Source organism: Neoarius graeffei, chromosome 8, assembly GCF_027579695.1.
Source record: "Neoarius graeffei isolate fNeoGra1 chromosome 8, fNeoGra1.pri, whole genome shotgun sequence".
Taxonomy (NCBI): Eukaryota; Metazoa; Chordata; class Actinopteri; order Siluriformes; family Ariidae; genus Neoarius; species Neoarius graeffei.
The window spans coordinates 20,373,510-20,395,288 of NC_083576.1; the positions used below are offsets into that span (position 1 = coordinate 20,373,510).

Consider the following 21,779-nt stretch of genomic DNA (forward strand, 5'->3'; position numbering starts at 1 on the left):
CAAATAGTAAATAATAAAATACAGTAAATCGCCCTATTCAACAACTGTAGTAATCCATCGATACATTATCTGTAGCCGCTTATCCTGTCCTACAGGGTCGCAGGCAAGCTGGAGCCTATCCCAGCTGACTGTGGGCGAGAGGCGGGGTACACCCTGGACAAGTCACCAGGTCATCGCAGGGCTGACACAGAGACACAGACAACCATTCTCACTCACATTCACACCTACGGTCAATTTAGAGCCACCAATTAGCCTAACCTGCATGCCTTTGGTGGTGGTGTAGTGGTTAGCACTGTCGCCTCACAGCAAGAAGGTCCTGGGTTCGAGCCCAGCAGCCGGCGAGGGCCTTTCTGTATGGAAAGAGTTTGCATACTCTCCCCGTGTCCGCGTGCTCCGGTTTCCCCAACAGTCCAAAGGCATGCAGGTTAGGCTAACTGGTGGCTCTAGGTGTGAATGTGAGCGTGAATGGATGTCTGTGTGTATGTGTCAGCCCTGTGATGACCTGGTGACTTGTCCAGGGTGTACCCTGCCTATCGCCCATAGTCAGCTGGGATAGGCTCCAGCTTGCCTGCGACCCACAGAATAAGCAGCTACAGACCTGATGGATGCTTGCTTTTGGACTGTTGGGGAAACCCACAGGGAGATCATGCAAAGTCCACACAGAAAGGCCCCCTTTGGCCGCTGGGCTCGAACCCAGGACCTTCTTGCTGTGAGCCGACAGTGCTAACCACTACACCACTGTGCTGCCCTCACTGCCACGGTGGTGTAGTGGTTAGCGCTGTCGCCTCACAGCAAGAAGGTCCGGGTTCGAGCCCCGTGGCCGATGAGGGGCTTTCTGTGCGGAGTTTGCATGTTCTCCCCGTGTCCGCGTGGGTTTCCTCCGGGTGCTCCGGTTTCCCCCACAGTCCAAAGGCATGCAGGTTAGGTTAACTGGTGACTCTAAATTGACCGTAGGCGTGAATGTGAGTCTGAATGGTTGTCTGTGTCAGCCCTGTGATGACCTGGCGACTTGTCCAGGGTGTACCCCGCCTTTCGCCCGTAGTCAGCTGGGATAGGCTCCAGCTTGCCTGTAGAACAGGATAAAGCGGCTAATGAGATGAGATGATTTCACGATTGGCCTGCGAACAACTCTTTCCTCCATCCTCACTCGATGAGCAGCCGTGCACGAGCACGCGAGTGTGCGTGCATGCGCGTGCGCGCACGGGCGTGCATGCATGCGCGTGCGCGCGTAGGGCGAGCGAGCATCACTTCGCCGTGATGGCGAACGAAGCGCACGGGCGCGGGGAAGCAGCCGGTCTCGCGTCCAACTCCTTGGACCTGAGCACGTCTCTCGAGCGCAGCGTGCAAACACGAATTTTCAAAATCATCGTGATCGGAGACTCGAACGTGGGAAAGACGTGTTTAACGTTCCGCTTCACCGGCGGCTCTTTTCCGGCCAAGACGGAGGCCACGATCGGAGTGGATTTCAGGGAGAAAGCGGTCGAAATCGAGGGTGAGAGGATAAAGGTGAGTCATGAAAAATACCTCAACGAATAAAGCGTGCGCAATTTACTTTAGGTAATGCACCGGATGTGTGTTTCCAGGAAATGTCTCTAATTGTTGTTGTTTTGTCCTTTTATGTTTACACTGAGATTTGTGTCGCACTCTTGAATAATTGATTGATTGTGCGCCTTCACTATTGTTCTAATCCAGCTCTTACAATCACGATTTATTCACAATATGATGTTTTGACACGCAGATATTACAGCCAGTGAGCAATCTCTGTTGCATCCAATTACATTTGTGAACCATATTTGTCAGAAAATTTTCTTTCCTTCCTGTCTCAAACCACAGACTGTACCTCACTTACCTGCACATCTGCTCAAAGCACTATAGGCACTGGTGAGCTATGTGACATGATGAACAATAGTCCATGATTTGGCACATTGGCTTTATCACAGATTATTATACATACAGGACACTTTTTCCATGGTATATATATATATATATATATATATATATATATATATCTCATCTCATCATCTCTAGCCGCTTTATCCTTCTACAGGGTCACAGGCAAGCTGGAGCCTATCCCAGCTGACTATGGGAGAAAGGCGGGGTACACCCTGGACAAGTCGCCAGGTCATCACAGGGCTGACACATAGACACAGACAACCATTCACACCTACAGTCAATTTAGAGTCACCAGTTAACCTAACCTGCATGTCTTTGGACTGTGGGGGAAACCGGAGCACCCGGAGGAAACCCACGCGGACACGGGGAGAACATGCAAACTCCACACAGAAAGGCCCTCGCCGGCCCCGGGGCTCGAACCCAGGACCTTCTTGCTGTGAGGCGACAGCGCTAACCACTACACCACCGTGCCGCCCTATATATATATATATATTTTTTTAAAAAGTGTTATTTACCAGCTGGGAGGTCCGTATGGTGAAATACTGTGACCGAGGTCTTGAAAGTACTGACAGAGGCTCTCTGGGCCGAGGTCAGTATTCAAGGCCGAGGTCACGGTATTTCACCATATGGACCGACCTTAAGCTGGTATTTTTTTCAAACTACATTTTGCCGCCTACGTAGTCCCATATTTATACAAAATTGAGTCATTCAGCCATGTTTTTGCTCGGCGTTAGCAAGTTACAGATTTTTAGCTTTCTCCTGAAATGTTTTCTTTTATTTCTTCTTCTTCTTCCTCAGGGTAGTAAAACTCACTTTCGCTCTGAACACTGTTGTTATCGCTATCCATGCTGTAAAATGAATGCTATTCTCCTGAGAAATTCTGAAAAAAATTAATAAGAATTTTGATAATCTTTTAAATAAATCTTATTAGAAAAAGGATAAATGTTGACAAAAAATGCTACTCTGTTTGTTGTTGTTGTGAACAAGTGAGTCGCCAGAGGTCTGTAACCGGGGTCCATAACGTAGGATATGGACCTGCTTGCCAGCCAATCAGAGCACAGGATTTGGACTGCGAAAAAAATAAACATATTTATTTTTTTTCACGGCCCGGTTTCCATCAAATCCTGTGCTCTGATTGGCTGGCAAGTGGGTCCATATCCTACAGTACGGACCCCAGTTACGGACCTCTGGTGACTCGTTCGTTCACAACAACAAAAAACATAGTAGCAGTTTTTGTCAACATTTATTTAAGCATTTCGCAGGAGAATAGCATTAATTTTACAGCATAGATAGCAATAATGACAGTCTTCACAGCGAAAGCAAGTTTTACTACCCTGAGGAAGAAGAAATAAAATAAAACATTTCAGGAGAAAGCTAAAAACCTGTAACTGTTGCTAACACCAAGCAAAAATATGGCTGAATGACTCAATTTTGTATAAATAGGGGACTACATAGGCGGCAAAATGTAGTTTTTTTCCTGCCATGGAAGTGCACTTGTATACCGAGGAGGAAGCCATTTGCGTTACAGCCGTGAATAAGGATTCAAGATGGCGGCTCGGCTCGGTTTTCCCTTTCAGGCGCGCTCGTTTTCTGTTAGAATTTGGTAAAGAAAAAAATAAATATATTATTTACCAGCTTAAGGTCGTTCCATGTGGTGAAATACCGTGACTTCAGCCTTAAATACTGACCTCGGCCCAGAGGGCCTCGCTCAGTACTTTCAAGACTTCAGTCACGGTATTTCACCATACGGACCTCCCAGCTGGTAAATAACATATGTATTCTGGGAATACATTATATGTATTTCCTTCTAGCGGGTTCTGTTCATTTGCTTCGATAGCATGCAATATTGTTAGCATATCGCTTATCCTACTTGTATTACATCACTCTACCCAATGGAGAATGAACATTGAATGTTTTATGATATTGCATGTTGTCAAAAAGGGGTGGCATGATGGTGTAGTGGTTAGCACTGTCGCCTCACAGCAAGAAGGTCCTGGGTTCGAGCCCAGTGGCCGAGGGCCTTTCTGTGTGGAGTAGGGTTGGGCGGTATCCAAATTTTGATACCTTTAAACTGTCTGTTTTTTCCCGGGGTATACGGTATTACTGAGAGAAAAATATTTTGTTTCGGCCTACTGTGTAACGTGCGCCTATACCGGCGGACCTTGTCCAGACCTGCGCCTATGCCTCAAATGTACTATTTAAAAGCAGCATAGCGAATTATGTGCATTGTGGTATGGATTAAGCAGCAAAGCGAATTTTGTGCATTGATGAATGGATTAAGAGATATTTCAAAGCATCACGCAACTCTTCCTTCATCTTGAAAATAGCATTCAACTGTCGTTTACACATGTCTGCGTTGAAACGCCATTTGCAGCACTATTTCACCTACTCCATCAAAAAAAGTACACGATGAGCAGGATCATACCCTTTCAAGCATGGGAAATAAAAAAAAAGAAAAGAAAAAGAATCAACCAACACCCAAGTCCGTTTAGACTGCGCGATAAACCATATTCTTCAGCGCAAATGAGGCGAACCTAATTCAAATGCGTGATAGCTGCACAAGGCAAAATCATATGGGCCCACATCATGCCATGGCGGGGAAATTAATAATCAAATGGCCTTACCTTGCTTAAAACGTTGTCTTGATCACATAACTCCTTACAATTATTCCACTTAAATCCATACGGTTTAACACACCCAACAAAGATAGCAAGCGCATTGCTAATTCCCACCAGAAACCTAACAGTTCACGCTACGATGTTTTCTTCCGTTTCTTCAGTAGAGGACATTTCAAACGTTTATTACCCACATCCCAAATGTCATACGTTATATTATTTTACCTTGTTGTTACTCATGTAACCTACTCAAAACACAACTCATTGGAGAGATCTCGTGGAAGCGGAGTACCCCAGGCTATGGTGTGCCTTAGGGGACATATTAGATTTTTTTCGATTTTGCGCGGTCATTTACATTATTGCTGGCTCTTCCTTTTCGTTTGGTTTGAAACCAAAATACTGCCACACTGCCGATGTTGTATTTTTTTTTTTGCCACTAACTCGTTATCTTGACTTGCCATCTTTCAACCGTGGTCTCAGTCTCTTGCGAAGCTTTCTGTCAGACTCCAAATGTCACGCAGGGTTGCCATGGTAACGACATAAACAACCCTGCACGCGATGAGAACTTCTTTAGGAAATTGATAGAATTAGTGAAAATACGATCACACAGTTATTCGGGATGATCTTCAATTTATTATTTTATATTATGACCTCATGTACTCCATATTTATTTAGATATTATATATTTTTTTAAAATGACGGTAATGAGACCGATACCGTTGGTACATTTGGATACCTCGGGATACCTTCTTACCGTAATACCGCCCAACCCTAGTGTGGAGTTTGCATGCTCTCCCCATGTCTGCATGGGTTTCCTCTGGGTGCTTCGGTTTCCCCCAAAGGCATGCAGGTTAGGCTCTAAATTGACCGTAGGTGTGAGCGTGAATGGTTGTCTGTGTCTATGTGTCAGCCCTGTGATGACCTGGCGACTTGTCCAGGGTGTACCCTGCCTCTCGACCATAGTCAGCTGGGATAGGCTCCAGCTTGCCTGTGACCCTGTAGGACAGAATAAGTGGCTACAGATAATAGATGGATGTTGTCAAGAAAACATGACATCACACGTCGGAGCTGATGCGAATATCCAATAAGAGAGTTTTCTGCTGCACATGTACAGAAGCATTTCTTTGTTCACCAGGAAAGAGAAAGAAGCGCTGAACACCCGAAAGGCTACCAAAACTTCATTAGATATTCTTCACGCATATTTGTCTTCGCCTCATTCAACATCATGCTAGCTGAATGGAATATATCTGATACACCACAAAAAAATAAAATAATAATAAAGGCAGCCAATATTATTTAATTATTTCACAGAACACATGAGGTGATTTGTCAATTTTGGTCGAATTTGGATCGTCAACATTGTCTTGATGCGTCATGGCTTGAGTCAGCTTGGGAAATCACATTCATGAATTCATTCATTTGTCTTCAGTCCATGTTTAATCAGGGACTGATCAGGGTTGTGATGGATTCAGAGCCTGTCCCTGGGAGGAAGAATGGAATACACTTTGGATGGGACTCGAGCAGCACAGACACACACATGCACATTGACACCCTCATTCACATGTTGTTGGAATAGAGTAGCCAGTGTGCCTATCAGCATGTGCTTGGAGTTGGGAGGAAACCAGTGAACCCAGAGGAAACCCACCCAAACACAGGCAGAACATGTGAAGCTCTATACACAAGCAAAGTAATGAACCAGGGACCCTGGAGCTGTGAGGCAGAAACATGACCTACTGCATCACTGTTCTGCCACCTCAGTAATTTGCACATCAAAATACAGTACTATGTTCTAGCCATTATTAGCACTGAAATTAAGGCCGAATCCCATTTCACCCCTTGGACCAACCCCTTGGCCCTTCCCCTCCATTTTGCGCGTTCACGTGAAGGGGTAGGGGTATCCCAATCCCAGTTAACGCGGAGGGGTAGGGGAAGGGGTAGGGCTTCTGTACCCCTCCAAACGGAGATTTTCCTGGAGCTGACTCCAAACGAAGGGGTTTGAGTGATTTCCCACAATGCCATGCGGATTTCAGCGAGATTTCATGCGGATTTCAGAAAGATGGCGGTTCCCGCGGCGAAAGGTTGTCATAAATGTATTTTCTCCATTATTTACGTGTTTTAAGTTGTTATCCAGAGGAAACACGCCGCTTGATTCGCTTTCGAGCTGAGAATGAGCAGCGATTTCTGAAATCCAAGCTGCTGCTAAAAAGCTTTGGGAGTGAGTATTGTTTTCGGTTGCTTGACTGCGTACGTTTTGTTCTGTTATTCTCGCTTTTATTGTTTACATGAGTGTTCTGACACCTCATTCTGTCGGATGTAGTGCACAAAGCGCCAAAGATATCCCATTCAGTGGTGTTAGTTAACAAATCACACCCTGCCAGCAGAGATTTCTGGTTCTGCCTCTGGCTCTGACTGTAGCGGCTGGTCGCAGCCAATGACGCATTTGGTCGCGTTTTGCGAACGTAAACGCTGACGGAGGTACGCGATGACGTATGCGATCGTTGAAGGGCTATCCCAATACGTAGGGGTTGAATTTCAAGCCCTATCCCTTGTAGCTCAGTTTCAAGGAGAAGGGCCGAGGGGGAGGGGTAGAAATTAGAATTGGGATTGGGCCTAAAACTGCTAGGTGACACCATAGGTATATACTATTTGGCACACGAGCCATCTTTTTATTATACCGGGTCGTTTGGTCAAATGTAATATTTCACACATGAGATCAATTTTGGTTGGTGCTAGATCTTTGGCATTGACTTGGTGTGTCACAGCTTGAGTCAGCTTAAGAAATTACATTAGTATGGAAAAAAATTTGTTTTACAAGGTAATGTTACATTACATTACTGGCATTTATCAGACGCTGTTATCCAGAGTGACATACAGCATACCCAGAGCAGCCTGGGGAGCAGTTGGGGGTTAGGTGCCTTGCTCAAGGGCACTTCAGCCATTTCTGCTGGTCAAGGGGATTGAATCGGTGCGGCTTTGGGACCAAAAGGTCTTCTCTAACCATTGGGCCATGGCTTCCCATGGTCTAATGTAAAACCTGTACCTTGAATGGAGAGTATTAAAATGCCTTTTGATTGTGACTGGAAGGTGCAGTGGGTGACTTTGATCCTTTACAGCTCCAGAGTCCCTGATTTGACCCTGAGCTCAGGTTACTGTCTTGGTTTTTGCATGTATGTGGGATTCTTCCAGGTTCTCCCGTTTTCTACTACCTGCCAAAAACATGCAAGTAGGTGGATTGGCTATGCTAAACTGCCACTAGGTGTCAATGTGTGTGTGTATGATGACCTGTAATGGACTGGTCTTCCATCCAGGATGTATCCCCACATTGTATGCAGTGTTCCTGGGATAAGCTCCAAATTCACTGCTACCTTGACCATGATGAAGCAGTTTCTGACGATGAGTGAATGCTTATGAACTACCCTTCACACAGCTGAGTCTACTCTGTTTTGCCTTCTTTCGTCATATTTGTGTGTACAGGTGCAGGTATGGGATACGGCCGGTCAGGAGCGCTTCCGCAAAAGCATGGTGGAACACTACTACCGCAACGTCCATGCTGTTGTCTTTGTCTATGACGTCACCAAAATGGCCTCGTTTGAGAACCTGAAGACATGGATCCAGGAGTGCAACGGGCACCGTGTGTCAGCCTCAGTGCCCCGTGTCCTGGTTGGTAACAAGTGTGACCTTGTGGACCAAATCCAGGTCCCGTCCAACATGGCGCTCAAGTTTGCTGACGCGCACAACATGCTGCTGTTTGAGACCTCTGCCAAAGACCCCAAGGAGAGCCAGAATGTGGACTCCATTTTCATGTGTCTGGCATGTCGTTTGAAGGCCCAAAAATCTCTTATCTATAGGAATGTGGAGAGGGAGGATGGGAGGGTGAGGCTCAACCAAGAACCCAATCCCAAGACCAACTGTCCATGCTGAAGACCTGTGAAGCCTAGAATAATCTTATCCTGTATTCCACACCTACTGAGACTAATGTTGATTGCTGCAACAACAAAAAAAATGTGCCTGCAACTAATGATGTTTTACACTGATGCTTTGGTTTGTGTGTTTTGTCTCTGTGTGGCTTCTCTAATTTATCTCGCCAATCACATCATCTCGAAACCTTTTATTATCCCTGGACTACTATGCCATTTAATACTTGATATATTGTCTATGCCTCTTTAACTAACATTTCAGCTAAAAATTGGAAAAAGAGATTTTAGTTCAAAGATCCAATCAGCCAAATAACATCCAGTTGTATTAATTTGTGTTCTACCATTCATCAATTCATTTCCCAGCACATAATCGGCGTGAGAGATTACTGAGTGCAGTTAGACGTGCGTACCGTACCACACGTGATTATTTATTCAACTGTTCGCAGTCATGATATGGCATGGTAGCCATGCAGTTGTCTAAATGCCTTAATAACGGGGCTCATATTGATAATGTCTAGCAAGTCTTTGCATCTACACAATAGTGGAAGGAGTAGTCATCCTGAATAGTTGCATGGTGTGTTATCAGATCTTCTCAATAATGATTACCCTGCATGCTGAAAATGTGATCTGACTTAAGGAAAGAATATTAGATGAGTGAAATTGATGATTTGCAATGAAAAAAAAAAAGACACTGCCGTTCCACATCAAAGCATGCCTCGGACTGTATAATTAAGAGTTGTTCCATGAAATCAAGTCATACATGAGCTGATAACAGCTATAAACCATGTACGATGAGATTGTGGAGAGAATAAAACAGTTATTCCACTCATTCACTGGATTTTGAGAAACGGAGCATTTTTATTTTTTGCAAATTCGGGAAATAAAAACTTAGTAGAAAACATCCAACAAAATCATTTCCGCTTAGAATGTAAACAAACTGCTGAAATGACAGTAGCAATTTGTGAAAAATGCTGCTATAATAATTCTTGAAAAATAAGAGATGTTCTTACCATCCAGTACTTTCTTTCCATATTTTGTTGCGCTTTTTTTGTATTTTTTGGGCGTTTTGTTTTCGAGTAGAGTTTATATTTTGTCCTTGGTTGGTTCAGCAACACGCATCACCACTTTCTTGTTGTTGTTCTCTAGGGTTTTTTGATGGTTGGTAAACCAACTTAAAGGTGCATTACCACTACTGACTGGGCTGGAGTTTGGAACAGGAGATATTGGGGTGGGAACTATATTCTTTTAGCTATTTCTGTTTCTTTTAAATACTTGATGACAAAGATGCCATTTTGTTTTCTTCTACTCATGGTACATGAACTGATACCCTAGTAGTAGAGTAGCCAATCAGAGCACACGATTACTCATATCCAGTGAATGTGGATAGAATAATAGTGGATATATGACCAATATGAGCAAGATATAAGTTGTCAGTGTGTTATGTCGTATCCTATTCTGTTAATATTTGCTATATTAAATGATTCCAATAGTGTGACCAACATTTAACTATCTATGAGAGTCATAAAAAATAACTCCATCTTATCCAATTTATTTCCTGTGTGTCAAACACTCATTCATCCAATTAATTACTAAAACATCAGTTATTATAGGAAACATCCCTGATGCAAGACATCATAGAATACATCCTAACAAAGCAGTCATATGGTGGGTTTTTTTGTTTGTTTGTTTGGTTTTTTGTATTCCTGTTTCAAGAAATATTTTGAAGTTACTGTGTGTAATTGTGTCAGCGTACATCAGGTTAAGGCTTTTTACACAATCAACAATTATGTAAAATGTTACATGTTACAACATTTGTTAGATGTCTGAAAGTGAAGTGTGTTACCTGTATGTATAACGTATAGCTTGAGGTCATAATTATCGGGTCTTCTGCGTAGCTGAGTGTGTTTCTTGCGTGGAACAATAACATAATCTCTTTTCAAGAATCTATTTGTGATACATTATTTATGCCTGCTAACCAAACACTCTGTGTCCATTTCTTGTTAGAATGAATTCTGATAAGGTTCTTTTAAACACTAGCATTTGAAATGCACCCCATATGATAAAATTATTGGTATTATGTAAGAAATAAAATATTCAAGGCATGCCTTTTTTGCAAAATAATCAACAGTGTTACCATACCAAAGTTGATTATTGACCAATAACAGTCTTGAAGGGTTTTTTTTTCCGACTGATACCACAGCAAATTGCCAATGATGTCATACATTTTGTTCATTTATAGTTAATGTTGTGGAACATGATGTGTCACTTAAGTTATTGCAGCTATAAACAGCCATTCCCTCACCATCGTCTCATGTTGTCTTTTATACATGTGGTCATATTAGTTCTACTTGATAGTGTATTAAAAGATTCACATTAATATCAATATTACAACCAGAAATATTGTCTGAATCATGCTGTTACATAAAATTATTCAACTCCTTAGAACCACTCAGACAAATTATTAGTGTTTCATTAGAAATGACTGTTTCATGATTAAATGAAGGTTCTGTTTATATACATTGTCTTGCAAAAGTATTCATCTCCCTTTGTGTTTGTCCTGTTTTCTCACTTTACAAGCTGGAATTGAAATGGATTTTTGGGAGGTTAGCACCATTTGATTTACACAATATGCCTACCACCTTAAAGGTGCAAATTGTTGTTTTATTGTGACATAAACAATAATTAAGACGAAAAAACAGAAATCTGGAGCGTGCATAGGTATTCACCCCCTTTCCTATGAAACTCCAAATAAGAGCTGGTCCAACCAATTCACTTCATAAGTCACATAATTAGTTGATTAAGATCTACCTGGGTGCAGAGTGTCACATGATGTCTGTAAAAATCAACCTGTTCTAGAAGGACCCTGACTCTGCAACACTACGAAGCAAGCAACATGAAAACCAAGGGGCACTCCAAACAGATCAGAGACAAAGTTGTGAAGAAGTACAGATCAGGGTTGGGTTATAAAAAAAAATCCCAAACTTTGAATATTCCAGGGAGCACCATTAAATCCATTATAGCAAAATGGAAAGAATATGGCACCACTACAAACCTGACAAGAGAAGGCCATCCACCAAAACTCACAGACCAGGCAAGGAGGGCATTAATCAGAGATGAAACAAAGACACCAAAGATAACACTGAAGGAGCTGCAAAGAGCCACAGCGGAGATGGGAGTATCTGTCCATAGGACCAGTTTAAGCCGTACGCTCCACAGAGTGCGGCTTTATGGAAGAGTGGCCAGAAAATACTCATTGCTTAAAACACATTTGGACTTTGCCCAACAGCATATGGCATACTCCCCGAACACATGGAAGAAGATTCTCTGGTCAAATGAGACTAAAATTGATCTTTTTGGCCATCATGGGAAATGCCATGTGTGGCGCAAACCCAACACCTTGAGAACACCATTCCTACAGTGAAGCATGGTGGTGCAGCATCATGCTGTGGGGATATTTTTCATCTGCAGGGACAGGAAAGCTGGTCAGGACTGAATAAAAGATGGATGGCACTAAATATAGGGCAGTTCTGGAGGAAAACCTGTTTGAGACTGTGACGATGGTTCACGTTCCAGCAGGACAATGACCCTAAACATACTGCTAAAGTTACACTGGAATGGTTTAAAGGGAAACATTTAAATGTCTTGGAATGGCCTAGTCAAAGCCCAGACCTCAGTCCAATTGAGAATCAGTGACATAACTTGAAGATTGTTGTACACCAACACAATCCATCTAACTTGAAGGAGTTGGAGCAGTTTTGCCTTGAGGAATGGGCAAAAATCCCAGTAGCTAGAAAGCAACAGGTTAAGCAGTGATGCCCCTTTTCCACCAAATCAGTTCCAGGGCTGGTTCGGGGCCAGTGCTGGTGCTGGTTCACAACTCATTCAACTTGCAAGCCAGCTGAGAACCAGTTTGCTTTTCCATAGCTCGCGGTGCTAAGGGAAGCCACGTCATTACGTCGCTGTATACGTCAGTTACGTCGCTACGTTTGCATAAACCTTGGCGCGAATATCGAAGCAAAAACAACAATAATAATAATAATGGATGACTTCGCATTTGTACAGCTGCTGCTTCTCGTCGCTTAAAAATGGCGATCTTTCACGGTCTTGTTATTGTTGTTGGTCTTAACAACTCCTCCCCCCCCGCTGATGTAAGCGGTTCTTTCCTCTGGCCCAGCAGAGAGTTGGTGCTAGCTTGGAACTGTTTTTTCTGGCCCCAGAGCCAGTTCTTTGTCAGTGGAAACAGAAAATCCGGTTCCAAACTAAGCGCTGGCCCCGAACCAGCCCTGGAACTGCTTTGGTGGAAAAGGGGCATGAGTGGAGTTTCACCAGGTGTTGATGTGCTGTTTAGTGGGGACATTCAAAAGGTACTCGTTTCCAAACCTAGAAAAAATTCTGGAGACTAGGTTTCAGCCACCACTTCACTGGGATGTAAACAGGCACATCAGTGAAAGTTCACATAAAATGCACCATAGTTTCCTGATGGAGACTGTGAGCTCACTAAGTCTAAAGTGCAGTGTAGAGAATAAATGTATAACCTGTATAACTCCGATATCTAGGCTTTCCAAGTATTTTTTTAGCCTATACTGTATATTGCATTTACTCAAATGGCAGATGATTTTCTCCAAAGTGGCTTAAAATGAGATGAACCCACATGATCATTTTGCTCACAAGTCCAACAATGACAGTTTGGTAGTATGAGGATACTCGATTTATAGCAAAAACTATAATCATGATTGCTCATTGTCTGTCTTTGGAAACATGCATTTATTGAAGTTAAAATACAAACAAACTTGTATTTAACAGTGGATTTTTCTTGAACATTAAATTTTTCAGTCAAATTATATTTAAAAAGTGAAGAGAGATGAAGTAAAATAAACAATAGTGTGGCAGCAGGGGCATGGCCAAGCATCAGTTTGTGAATGGAGGGCGGGGCCAGGGAAGGTGAGTGGAAAAGTCAATACACCTATTGTCGATTAATGTTTGTGTGTGTGTGTTGCAGTGACGGTGGAGGATAGAAAAGGAGGGGGAGAGCAAAGAGAAGGGAGCTCTCCCAACCAGAACACGTGTGTGTGTGTGTGTAAGCAGCAAGTGAGTGAATAAAGTTGAAAAGCAACGAAATTAGTAAAAATAAAGTGTGTGTGAACATTAGCTCCCGCCTGCCGTGCTTCAGTATTCCACCCACATCAGGGGCTTACTGCAGTGGTGCCGAAAGCCGGGAATACTGAAGGGAACCACACGTGGAGTCCTCCCCATTCGAGGACCTCATCCATGCCCTTGCATGTCCAACAAAACCAGCACCAAGCACTGATCGCCCTCCGAAAGGAGCAAGAACAGAGCTTCAAAGTCTTGATGCTGGCCCAGCAGGAAGATTGCCAGGTGTTCTAGCACCTGCTTGCATCAGCGGAGTCCTCGACTGCCACCGCAGTGGACCCTCCCCATGTCACCCTCACAAAGATGGGGCCATACGATGATCCGGAAGCCTTTGTTTTGCTCTTTGAGTAAGCGGCTGAAGCGTGGGGGTGGCCGGTCGAGCAGTGCGTAGCGTACCTACTTCCGCTACTGACTGGTGAGGTGTAGCTCGCCGCGCAGCAGCTCCCCACCAACAGCCAGCTCGTCTATGCAGACTTGAACCAAGCCATCCTCCAGTGTGTCGGCCGCTCCCCGGAACATCATCACTATCGCTTCTGGACGCTGACATTGGAGGAGGTCGGCCATCCGTTTGCATTTGGTCAACAGCTCCAGGATGCCTGCCGGCATTGGCTGAGGGCGGACGACCGCAATGCCGAGAGGATCTTCGACCTGGTGACACTGGAGCAATTCGTCATGCAACTTCCAGAAGGAATGGCAGAGTGGGTCTGGTGTCCTAGCCCGGCGTTGCTGGATCAAGCCATCGAGTTGCCAGAGGACCATCTGGCGGCGGCTCCGGTGGCAAGTAGACACATCGCTTCTTCTCTTTTTATCTCTCCTCCCCTCCTCTTCCTGTCCCCACCCCATTCCCCCACCACGAAGTCAGGGGCGTGCTTCCCCCCAGCTGGCCCACTACACCCGTGGTTATCCTCCCGTCTTCCCCTTCCGTGTCTGTGTCTTCTCCCCCCCCCAAGGTAAGTGATGCCCATAACACCAGTGCAGAGGTGAAGCCTGGGTCGGTATGCTGGCACTGTGGGGAGCCTGGGCATCTCCAGAGTCAGTGTTCCGTGATGGGGGTGGAAGCGGTGGTCCGGATCCCTGATGCGCCAGAGACAGCCCTTGATTGGGCCAGAGCATATTGTATACCGGTGAGTGTTCAAGGGGATATGTATCACACATTGGTGGATTCTGGCTGTAATCAGAGCTCAATCCCCCAAAGCCTGGTGCAAGGTGAGGCATTGGGGAGAGCACAAGTGGTGAAAGTTGTGTGTGTGCACGGGGATGTTCACAATTATCCCTTAGTGTCTGTCCACGTTCTATTTCAGAGAGAAAATCATATCATAAAGGCAGCGGTTAATCCTCGTCTCACCCACCTGCTGATTTTGGGGACTGACTGGCCGGGGTTCAGAGGCTTAATGGAACACATAGTAAGGGGTGGGTCCTGCAATAGTATGTCATGGGGGAATCCCGGTGTGGCATTGAGTGGGGAAGCTGTCACATAGCTGTCTACATCAGCACCACGTCAGGGCGATACGAGGAGTGAGGAGCAGCTCGTCCCTCCTCCCTCTCTTGGGGATTCCCTTGAGGATTTCCCGTTAGAGCAGTCATGAGACAAGACTCCACGTCTTGCGTTTGACCAAGTGAAAGTAATTGATGGCCAAACTCTTCAGCCAAATGTGACACCCTCCTTCCCATATTCCACTGTTATTAAGGATGGGCTGTATCAAGTGACGCAGGACACTTAAACTGGCGAACAGTTAACCCAGTTGTTAATCCCAAAGAGCTGTAGGGAACTTGTATTCCATGCGGCTCACTTTAATCCAATGGCTGGACACTTAAGACAGGATAAAACACTAGCCTAAGTAATGGCCCGGTTCTATTGGCCAGGGATTCGCAGGGATGTCAGTCAGTGGTGTGCGGCATGCTGCAAATGCCAGTTAGTAAATCCCGTGGCCACTCCAAAAGTGCCTTTGTGCCCTCTCCCTCTAATTGAGATCCCCCTCTGAGAGAATTGGCATGGATCTCATCAGGCGATTAGATCGGTCAGCATGAGAATATCGCTTTATTTTAGTTCTGGTGGACTATGCAACGCGATATCCGGAAGCGGTGCCTCCCCACAATATTTCAGCACTCAGTATTGCAGAGGCGCTTTTCTGTGTTATCTTCTGGGTCAAGATTCCAAAAGAAATTCTGACTGACCAAGGCACTACGTTTATGTCATGCACACTGCATGAACTGTATGGGTTACTGGGAATTAAATCTATCCACACCAGTGTCTATCACCTACAAACAGATGGCTTAGTGGAACGATTCAATCAGACAATCAAAAATTTAATTCAGGAGTTTGTAAGTGAAGATGCACGTAATTGGGATAAATGGCTTGAGACCCTGTTATTCGCAGTACAAGAGGTCCTGAAAGCCTCCACGGGATTTTCACTGTTTGAGTTGTCATATGGGCATAAGCCTCGCAGCATTTTGGACGTGCTGTGGGAAAATTGGAAGGAGGGACCTTCACCTAGTAAAAACGAAACTCAATATGTTCTCGACCTGTGCACAAAGCTCCACAACCTCACACACCCAGGAGAATTTACAGCAGGCACAAGAACGTCAAGCCTGGCTGTACGACAGGAGCACGCGCCTTAGAGAGTTCACCCCGGGAGACAAAGTACTCATGTTATTACCCACGTCGAGCTACAAATTAGTCAGCAAGTGGCAAGGGCCCTTCGAGGTCGCACGGTGAGTCGGGGACGCTGACTGTGAGGTGAGGCGAACAGATGGGGCGGGGCACTGCAAATATACCACCTCAACCTGTTAAAACATTGGAATGAGGGGATCCCTGTGGCGTTGGCAGTTCCAGAGAAGGCAGAGCCGGGGCCGGCAGTACAAACAAAAGTAACGACTCAAACTGCTCTGGTCCCTTGTGGAGATCACCTCTCATTGGCCCAACTCACAGAAGTTGCCAAGATGCAAAGGGAATTTTCTGATGTGTTCTCGCCCCTTCCCGGCTGCACCCACCTCATAGAACACCACATTGAAATGCCCCCAGGAGTGCTGGTGCATAGCCGCCCTTACCGCTTACCTGAACACAAAAAAAAGGTGATTTGGGATGAATTCAAGGCCATGCTCGAAATGGGCATAATCAAGGAGTCACAAATGGCCCTTTTCCACTACCCTTTTTCAGCTCACTTCAGCTCGCTTCAGCTCACTTCAGCCCGACACGGCTCGCGTTTCGACTACCTCAGAAGAGCACGACTCAGCTCGCTTCAGCCCTGCTCAGCCCCCAAAACTCGCACGGTTTTGGAGTGGGGCTGAAGCGAGCCAAACCAAGCCAAGTGGGACTAGGGGCGTGAGGAGACACTCCCCTGTGCACTGATTGGTGAGGAGGAGTGTCCTCGCATGCCCACACACGCCCCGTGAGCACGCTGGGATCTGTAAACACCATAAACCCAGAAGAAGAAGAATTACGAATTACGAGAATTTCTGAAGCCTTATGCGCCTCGCCTCATCTATACGCTCTTGCCAGTATCTGTTGGCGTTGTCGGTGACAACAAGCCACAGCACCAAGACCAGCAACACTAACGACTCCATGGTTATTGTTTACTATCCGGGTCGTGAGACTACCGCTTAAAAGGTCACTGATGTCACTGTTTGCGCCGCCTAACGACATCACGTGAATGTCACCACTTTCGCTATCTCCACCCAATGTGTCCACCCACTTCCAGCCAGCACGGTTCAGCGCAGTTGTAGTCGAAATGCAACTCCAACAGCCCCACTCAGCCCAACTCAGCCGCGTTGGTAGTGGAAAAGCGGCAATAGTGACTGGAGAAGCCCGGTGGTCCTGGTTCCCAAGACCAACAGGTCGGTCCGGTTCTGTGTGGACTACAGAAAAGCCAACATGGTGTCTAAATTTGATGCATACCCAATGCCTCGCATTGATAAGTTGCTCAATTGGTTAGGTGCTGCTCGCTTTTATTCGACACTGGATTTGACGAAGGGATATTGGCAGATCCCCTTGACTCCTCTATCCCAAGGGAAAAGGCTGTTTTTCTCTCGGGATAGAGGAGTCAATGGGATCTGCCAATATTGCCAAGTGACATTATTATTTACAGCAACGATTGGCTGCGGCAACTCAAACACCTTAGGGTCGTCCTAGAGTCGCTGAGGCATGTGGGTCTCACAGCTAACCTGAAAAAATGTGTGATTGGGTGGAAGTACGGTATCTGGGTTTCCACTTGGGTCATGGGCAGATATATCCCCAAATTGACAAGACTGCAACGATTGCGGCCTACCCAAGACCAAAAAGAGGTTGAGATGGCTCCTGGGGCTGGCTGGCTACTATCATAGGTTCATACCTAATTATTCGGACGTCACCAGCCTGCTGCCTGAGCTCACTAAAAAGTGAGCACCAGATCCAGTTCAGTGGACGGAGCAGTGCCAACAGGCTTTCACTAATGTAAAACCTGCACTGTGTGGGGGGGGCACTTCTACACTCCCCTGACTTCTCTCTCCCCTTTATTTTGCAGACGGACACATTTGACAGAGGGCTGAGGGACGTTTTGTCCCAGAAGGTGGAGGGTGAGGAATGTCCCATGCTGTCCATCAGTCGTAAGCTCTCGATGCATGAAAGTAAGTACAGCACCATCAAAAAGGAGTGCCTGGCCAGCAAGTGGGCAGTCCTCACCCTCCGACTACTCCCCTCACCCACCCTACTACCTGCTGGGGTGCCCTTTCACCCTCTGTTTGGACCACGCACCCCTCCAGTGGCTCCACTGCATGAAGGATGCCAATGCATGGATCACCTGTTGGTATCTCACCCTCCAGTGAGAAGTGGTCCACAAGCCAGGGGCGCAGATGGTGGTGGCAGACTTCCTGTCCCGTGAGGGAGTCCACTGCAGGCCGGACGGTCCTCGGCCTGAGTCTGGCAGTGGGGGCGTGTGGCAGTGGGAGCATGGCCAGGCGTCAGTTTGTGAATGGAGGGCGGGGCCAGAGAAGGTGAGTGGCAAAATCAATACACCTGTTGTCGATTAATGTTGTGTGTGTGTGTGTGTGTTTGTTGCCATGACGGTGGAGGATAGAAAAGGAGGGGGGGAGAGCAAAGAGAAGGGAGCTCTCCCGACCAGAACATGTGTGGGTAGGCGTGTGAATGAATGAAGCTGAAAAGCAACGAAATTAGTAAAAATAAAGTGTGAGCGATCCGCCTGCCTTGCTTCAATTTTCCACCCACATCAGGGGCATACTACAGATAGATATATAGTTTTACAATTATTCCACGAAATCGAGTCGTACATGAGCCGATAGCTGATGAGATGCATAGCGCTGAGTTGGCTATAAAGCTGGGCATACGCTGTGCGATTTTTTTCAGTCGCGGTATTCAGCTGCTGCTCATACTGTACGAGTGAATCGCAGGGGTAAACAGCACGCAGCTTACGATTTCTGTTCTCACACTATACGATCCGATGCTCGGATGCGATGCTCGGGTCCGATGCTCAGGATTTCAAACAGGTTTGATTTTCATCCAATCGATCGGGAGGAGGTCGTGAGGTGTTAATCGCTTGTCGTTACTCCATGTATACTACACGACCCGAGACACACGATTGAGCCAAAACTCGGCCCGATCTCCAAAATAGTAGCACGAGTGAAAATCGTGTCAAAATCGGGCCAAAAATCGCAGTGTATGTGCAGCTTAAGCCATGTACAACTCAATTTTGTGGAATAACTCTTTTATTCTATCCAAGTTCACTGGATTTTGAGAAACAGCATTTTTATTTTTTGCAAGTTTGATAAATAAACTGGATACAAAACATCCGAGAAAATAATTTTCACTTGGCAGACGTGACAAATTGCATCCATGCATAGTAAAATATTCACATTTCTAAAGATTTACAGCTTTAGACATTCACTGAATTCTTCCTTGGACATTTCAGTTATGTAATTTTCTAACTACTTTGAGCTTGTGAACCAGTCTAAAAAAATTAAAAATTCAACAAGTTTTAATGCTTAAAGATGAAGAATATAAACAAACTGGCAAAATGACACACAGAAGATGATTCTCTGGTCAAATGAGACTAAAATTGATCCTTTTGGCCATAATGGGACATGCCATGTGTGACGCAAACCTGACACCCTGAGAACACCGTTCCTACAGTGAAGCATCATGCTGTGGGGATATTTTTCATCTGCAGAAACAGGAAAGCTGGTCAGGACTGAAGGAAAGATGGATGGCACTAAAATCCTGTTTGAGTCAGCCAGAGGTTTGAGACTGGGACAAAGGTTCACGTTCCAGCAGGACAATGACCTGAAACATACTGCGAAAGCTACACTGGAGTGGTGTAAAGGGAAACATTTTACATGTCTTGGAATGGCCTAGTCAAAGCCCAGCCCTCAATCTAATTGAGAATCTGTGGCATAAATTGAAGATTGTTGTACACCAACGGAGTGGCACGGTGGTGTAGAGGTTAGCGCTGTCACCTCACAGCAAGAAGGTCCTGGGTTCGAGCCCAGCGGCCAACGAGGGCCTTTCTGTGTGGAGTTTGCATGCTCTCCCCATGTCCATGTGGGTTTCTTCTGGGTCCTCTGGTTTCCCCCACAGTCCAAAGGCTAATTGGTGGCTTTAAATTGATCGTAAGTGTGAATGGTTGTTTGTGTCAGCCCTGTGATGACCTGGCAACTTGTCCAGGGTGTACCCCGCCTCTTGCCCATAGTCAGCTGGGATAGGCTCCAGCTTGCCTGCGACCCTGTAGAACAGGATAAGCAGCTACAGATAATGGATGGATGTACACCAACGCAACCCATCTAACTTGAAGGAGTTGGAGCAGTTTTGCCTTGAGAAATGGGCAAAAATCCCAATGGCTAGATGTTCTAAGCCAATAGAGACATACCCTAAAAGACTTGCAGCTGTAATTGTAGCAAAAGGTGGCTCTTTGGCAAGGGGGGATACCTATGCACACTCCAGATTTCTGGGTTGTTGTTTTCATCTTAATTATTGTTTGTGTCACAATAAAACAATTTTCACCTTTAAAGTGGTAGGCATGTTGTGTATACAGTATCAAATGGTGCTAACACCCCAAAAATCCATTTTAATTCCAGCTTGTCATGTGACAAAACAGGACAAACACCAAGGGGGATGAATACTTTTGCAGGACACACTGTTACCCCTTTTCCACCAAATCAGTTCCAGAGGCCTCATGTACAAAGACCTGCGTGGATTTCCCACTAAATATGTGCGCACGTCAAAATCGGGAAATTTGCGTACGACCAAAAAAATCCGGATGTATCAATCAGTGCGTACGAAGGTTTCCACGCACTCTCCTGTTGTACATCCCAATCAACGTGGAATTCGGCGCACATGCACGAGCCCCGTTCCCCGCCCCGTCTCCTCTCTCAATTATTCCACACTGAATATGTTAATTAGTATAAATAGACCTGCAGTAAGGCCCGCGTTAGGTAAAAGACATGGCGAAATCTCGAAAAAGAAATTTCACAGATTGCGAGGTGGAGGCGCTGATTTCGGAGGTAGAGGCAAGACACAAGATTTTGTTCGGAAGCCTCTCCTCCGGAATCAGCACCAAAACCAAACGTCTGAATTGGGAGCAAATAACTAATGTCATCAATCAGGTCGGGGCCAACAATCGATCCACAGCCGACACTAAAAAAAAATGGTCGGACATCAAAGTAGATGTGAAAAGGAGGATGGCTGCGCAGCACAGGAGCGCAATGAAGACGGGTGGCGGGCCGGGGGTCGAGGCCCTCTTCCCTTTCGACCAGAGGGTGACCGCGGTCCTCGGTGACCATGCATTAGTCGACGTGGTTCCGCCCGAAGAGGGGGACTCCGACTTGGCCCAGCAGGATCTCACAGGTGCTGTAATCATTTTCATACAGGGCGTCCCGAAAAATGTAGCCTATACTCTAAATCGCCATAAAGTATGTGTGAACTGAAATCCCTGCCTTTAGCACAGTGTAATAGAATTCACATACATCACTTAATTGTTCTGTCACCTCCAATTAAAGTGATGTTCAAAGTGTATGCTATGAGACATGCAATGGTCACTGATTGTATGCCACTGAATGTGAATGTAACCTATACCAAGATAATGGTATGATTCGCATCGTCCGCAGTGCCTGCGCCACAATGAGTGTCTATTTGAGTTACATGGGTTTTGAAAACAAAAAAACACCTTTAGTTCTCTAATGTGTACATTTTTTCGGGGACACCCTGTATTTGAGGAAA

At 45.5% G+C, this 21,779-nt stretch overlaps 1 protein-coding gene across 1 annotated transcript; it reads left to right on the forward strand.

The window, feature by feature from the left end:
- The first annotated feature begins 1,238 nt into the window (after positions 1 to 1,238).
- Positions 1,239 to 10,711, forward strand: rab33a (RAB33A, member RAS oncogene family). Its single transcript, XM_060927390.1, has 2 exons — positions 1,239 to 1,506; positions 7,983 to 10,711. The coding sequence occupies exons 1-2, from the start codon at positions 1,258 to 1,260 to the stop codon at positions 8,427 to 8,429; spliced, it is 696 nt and encodes a 231-aa protein (XP_060783373.1). The 5' UTR covers positions 1,239 to 1,257; the 3' UTR covers positions 8,430 to 10,711.
- Positions 10,712 to 21,779: the final 11,068 nt, after the last annotated feature.

What these genes read in the sequence shown, in the direction of transcription:
- rab33a (XM_060927390.1), top strand. Translation starts at nt 1,258, where the DNA reads ATGGCGAACGAAGCGCACGGGCGCGGGGAAGCAGCCGGTCTCGCGTCC. An exon ending in TCGAGGGTGAGAGGATAAAG is followed by an intron (nt 1,507 to 7,982) that starts GTGAGTCATGAA and finishes TTGTGTGTACAG; the next exon opens with GTGCAGGTATGGGATACGGC.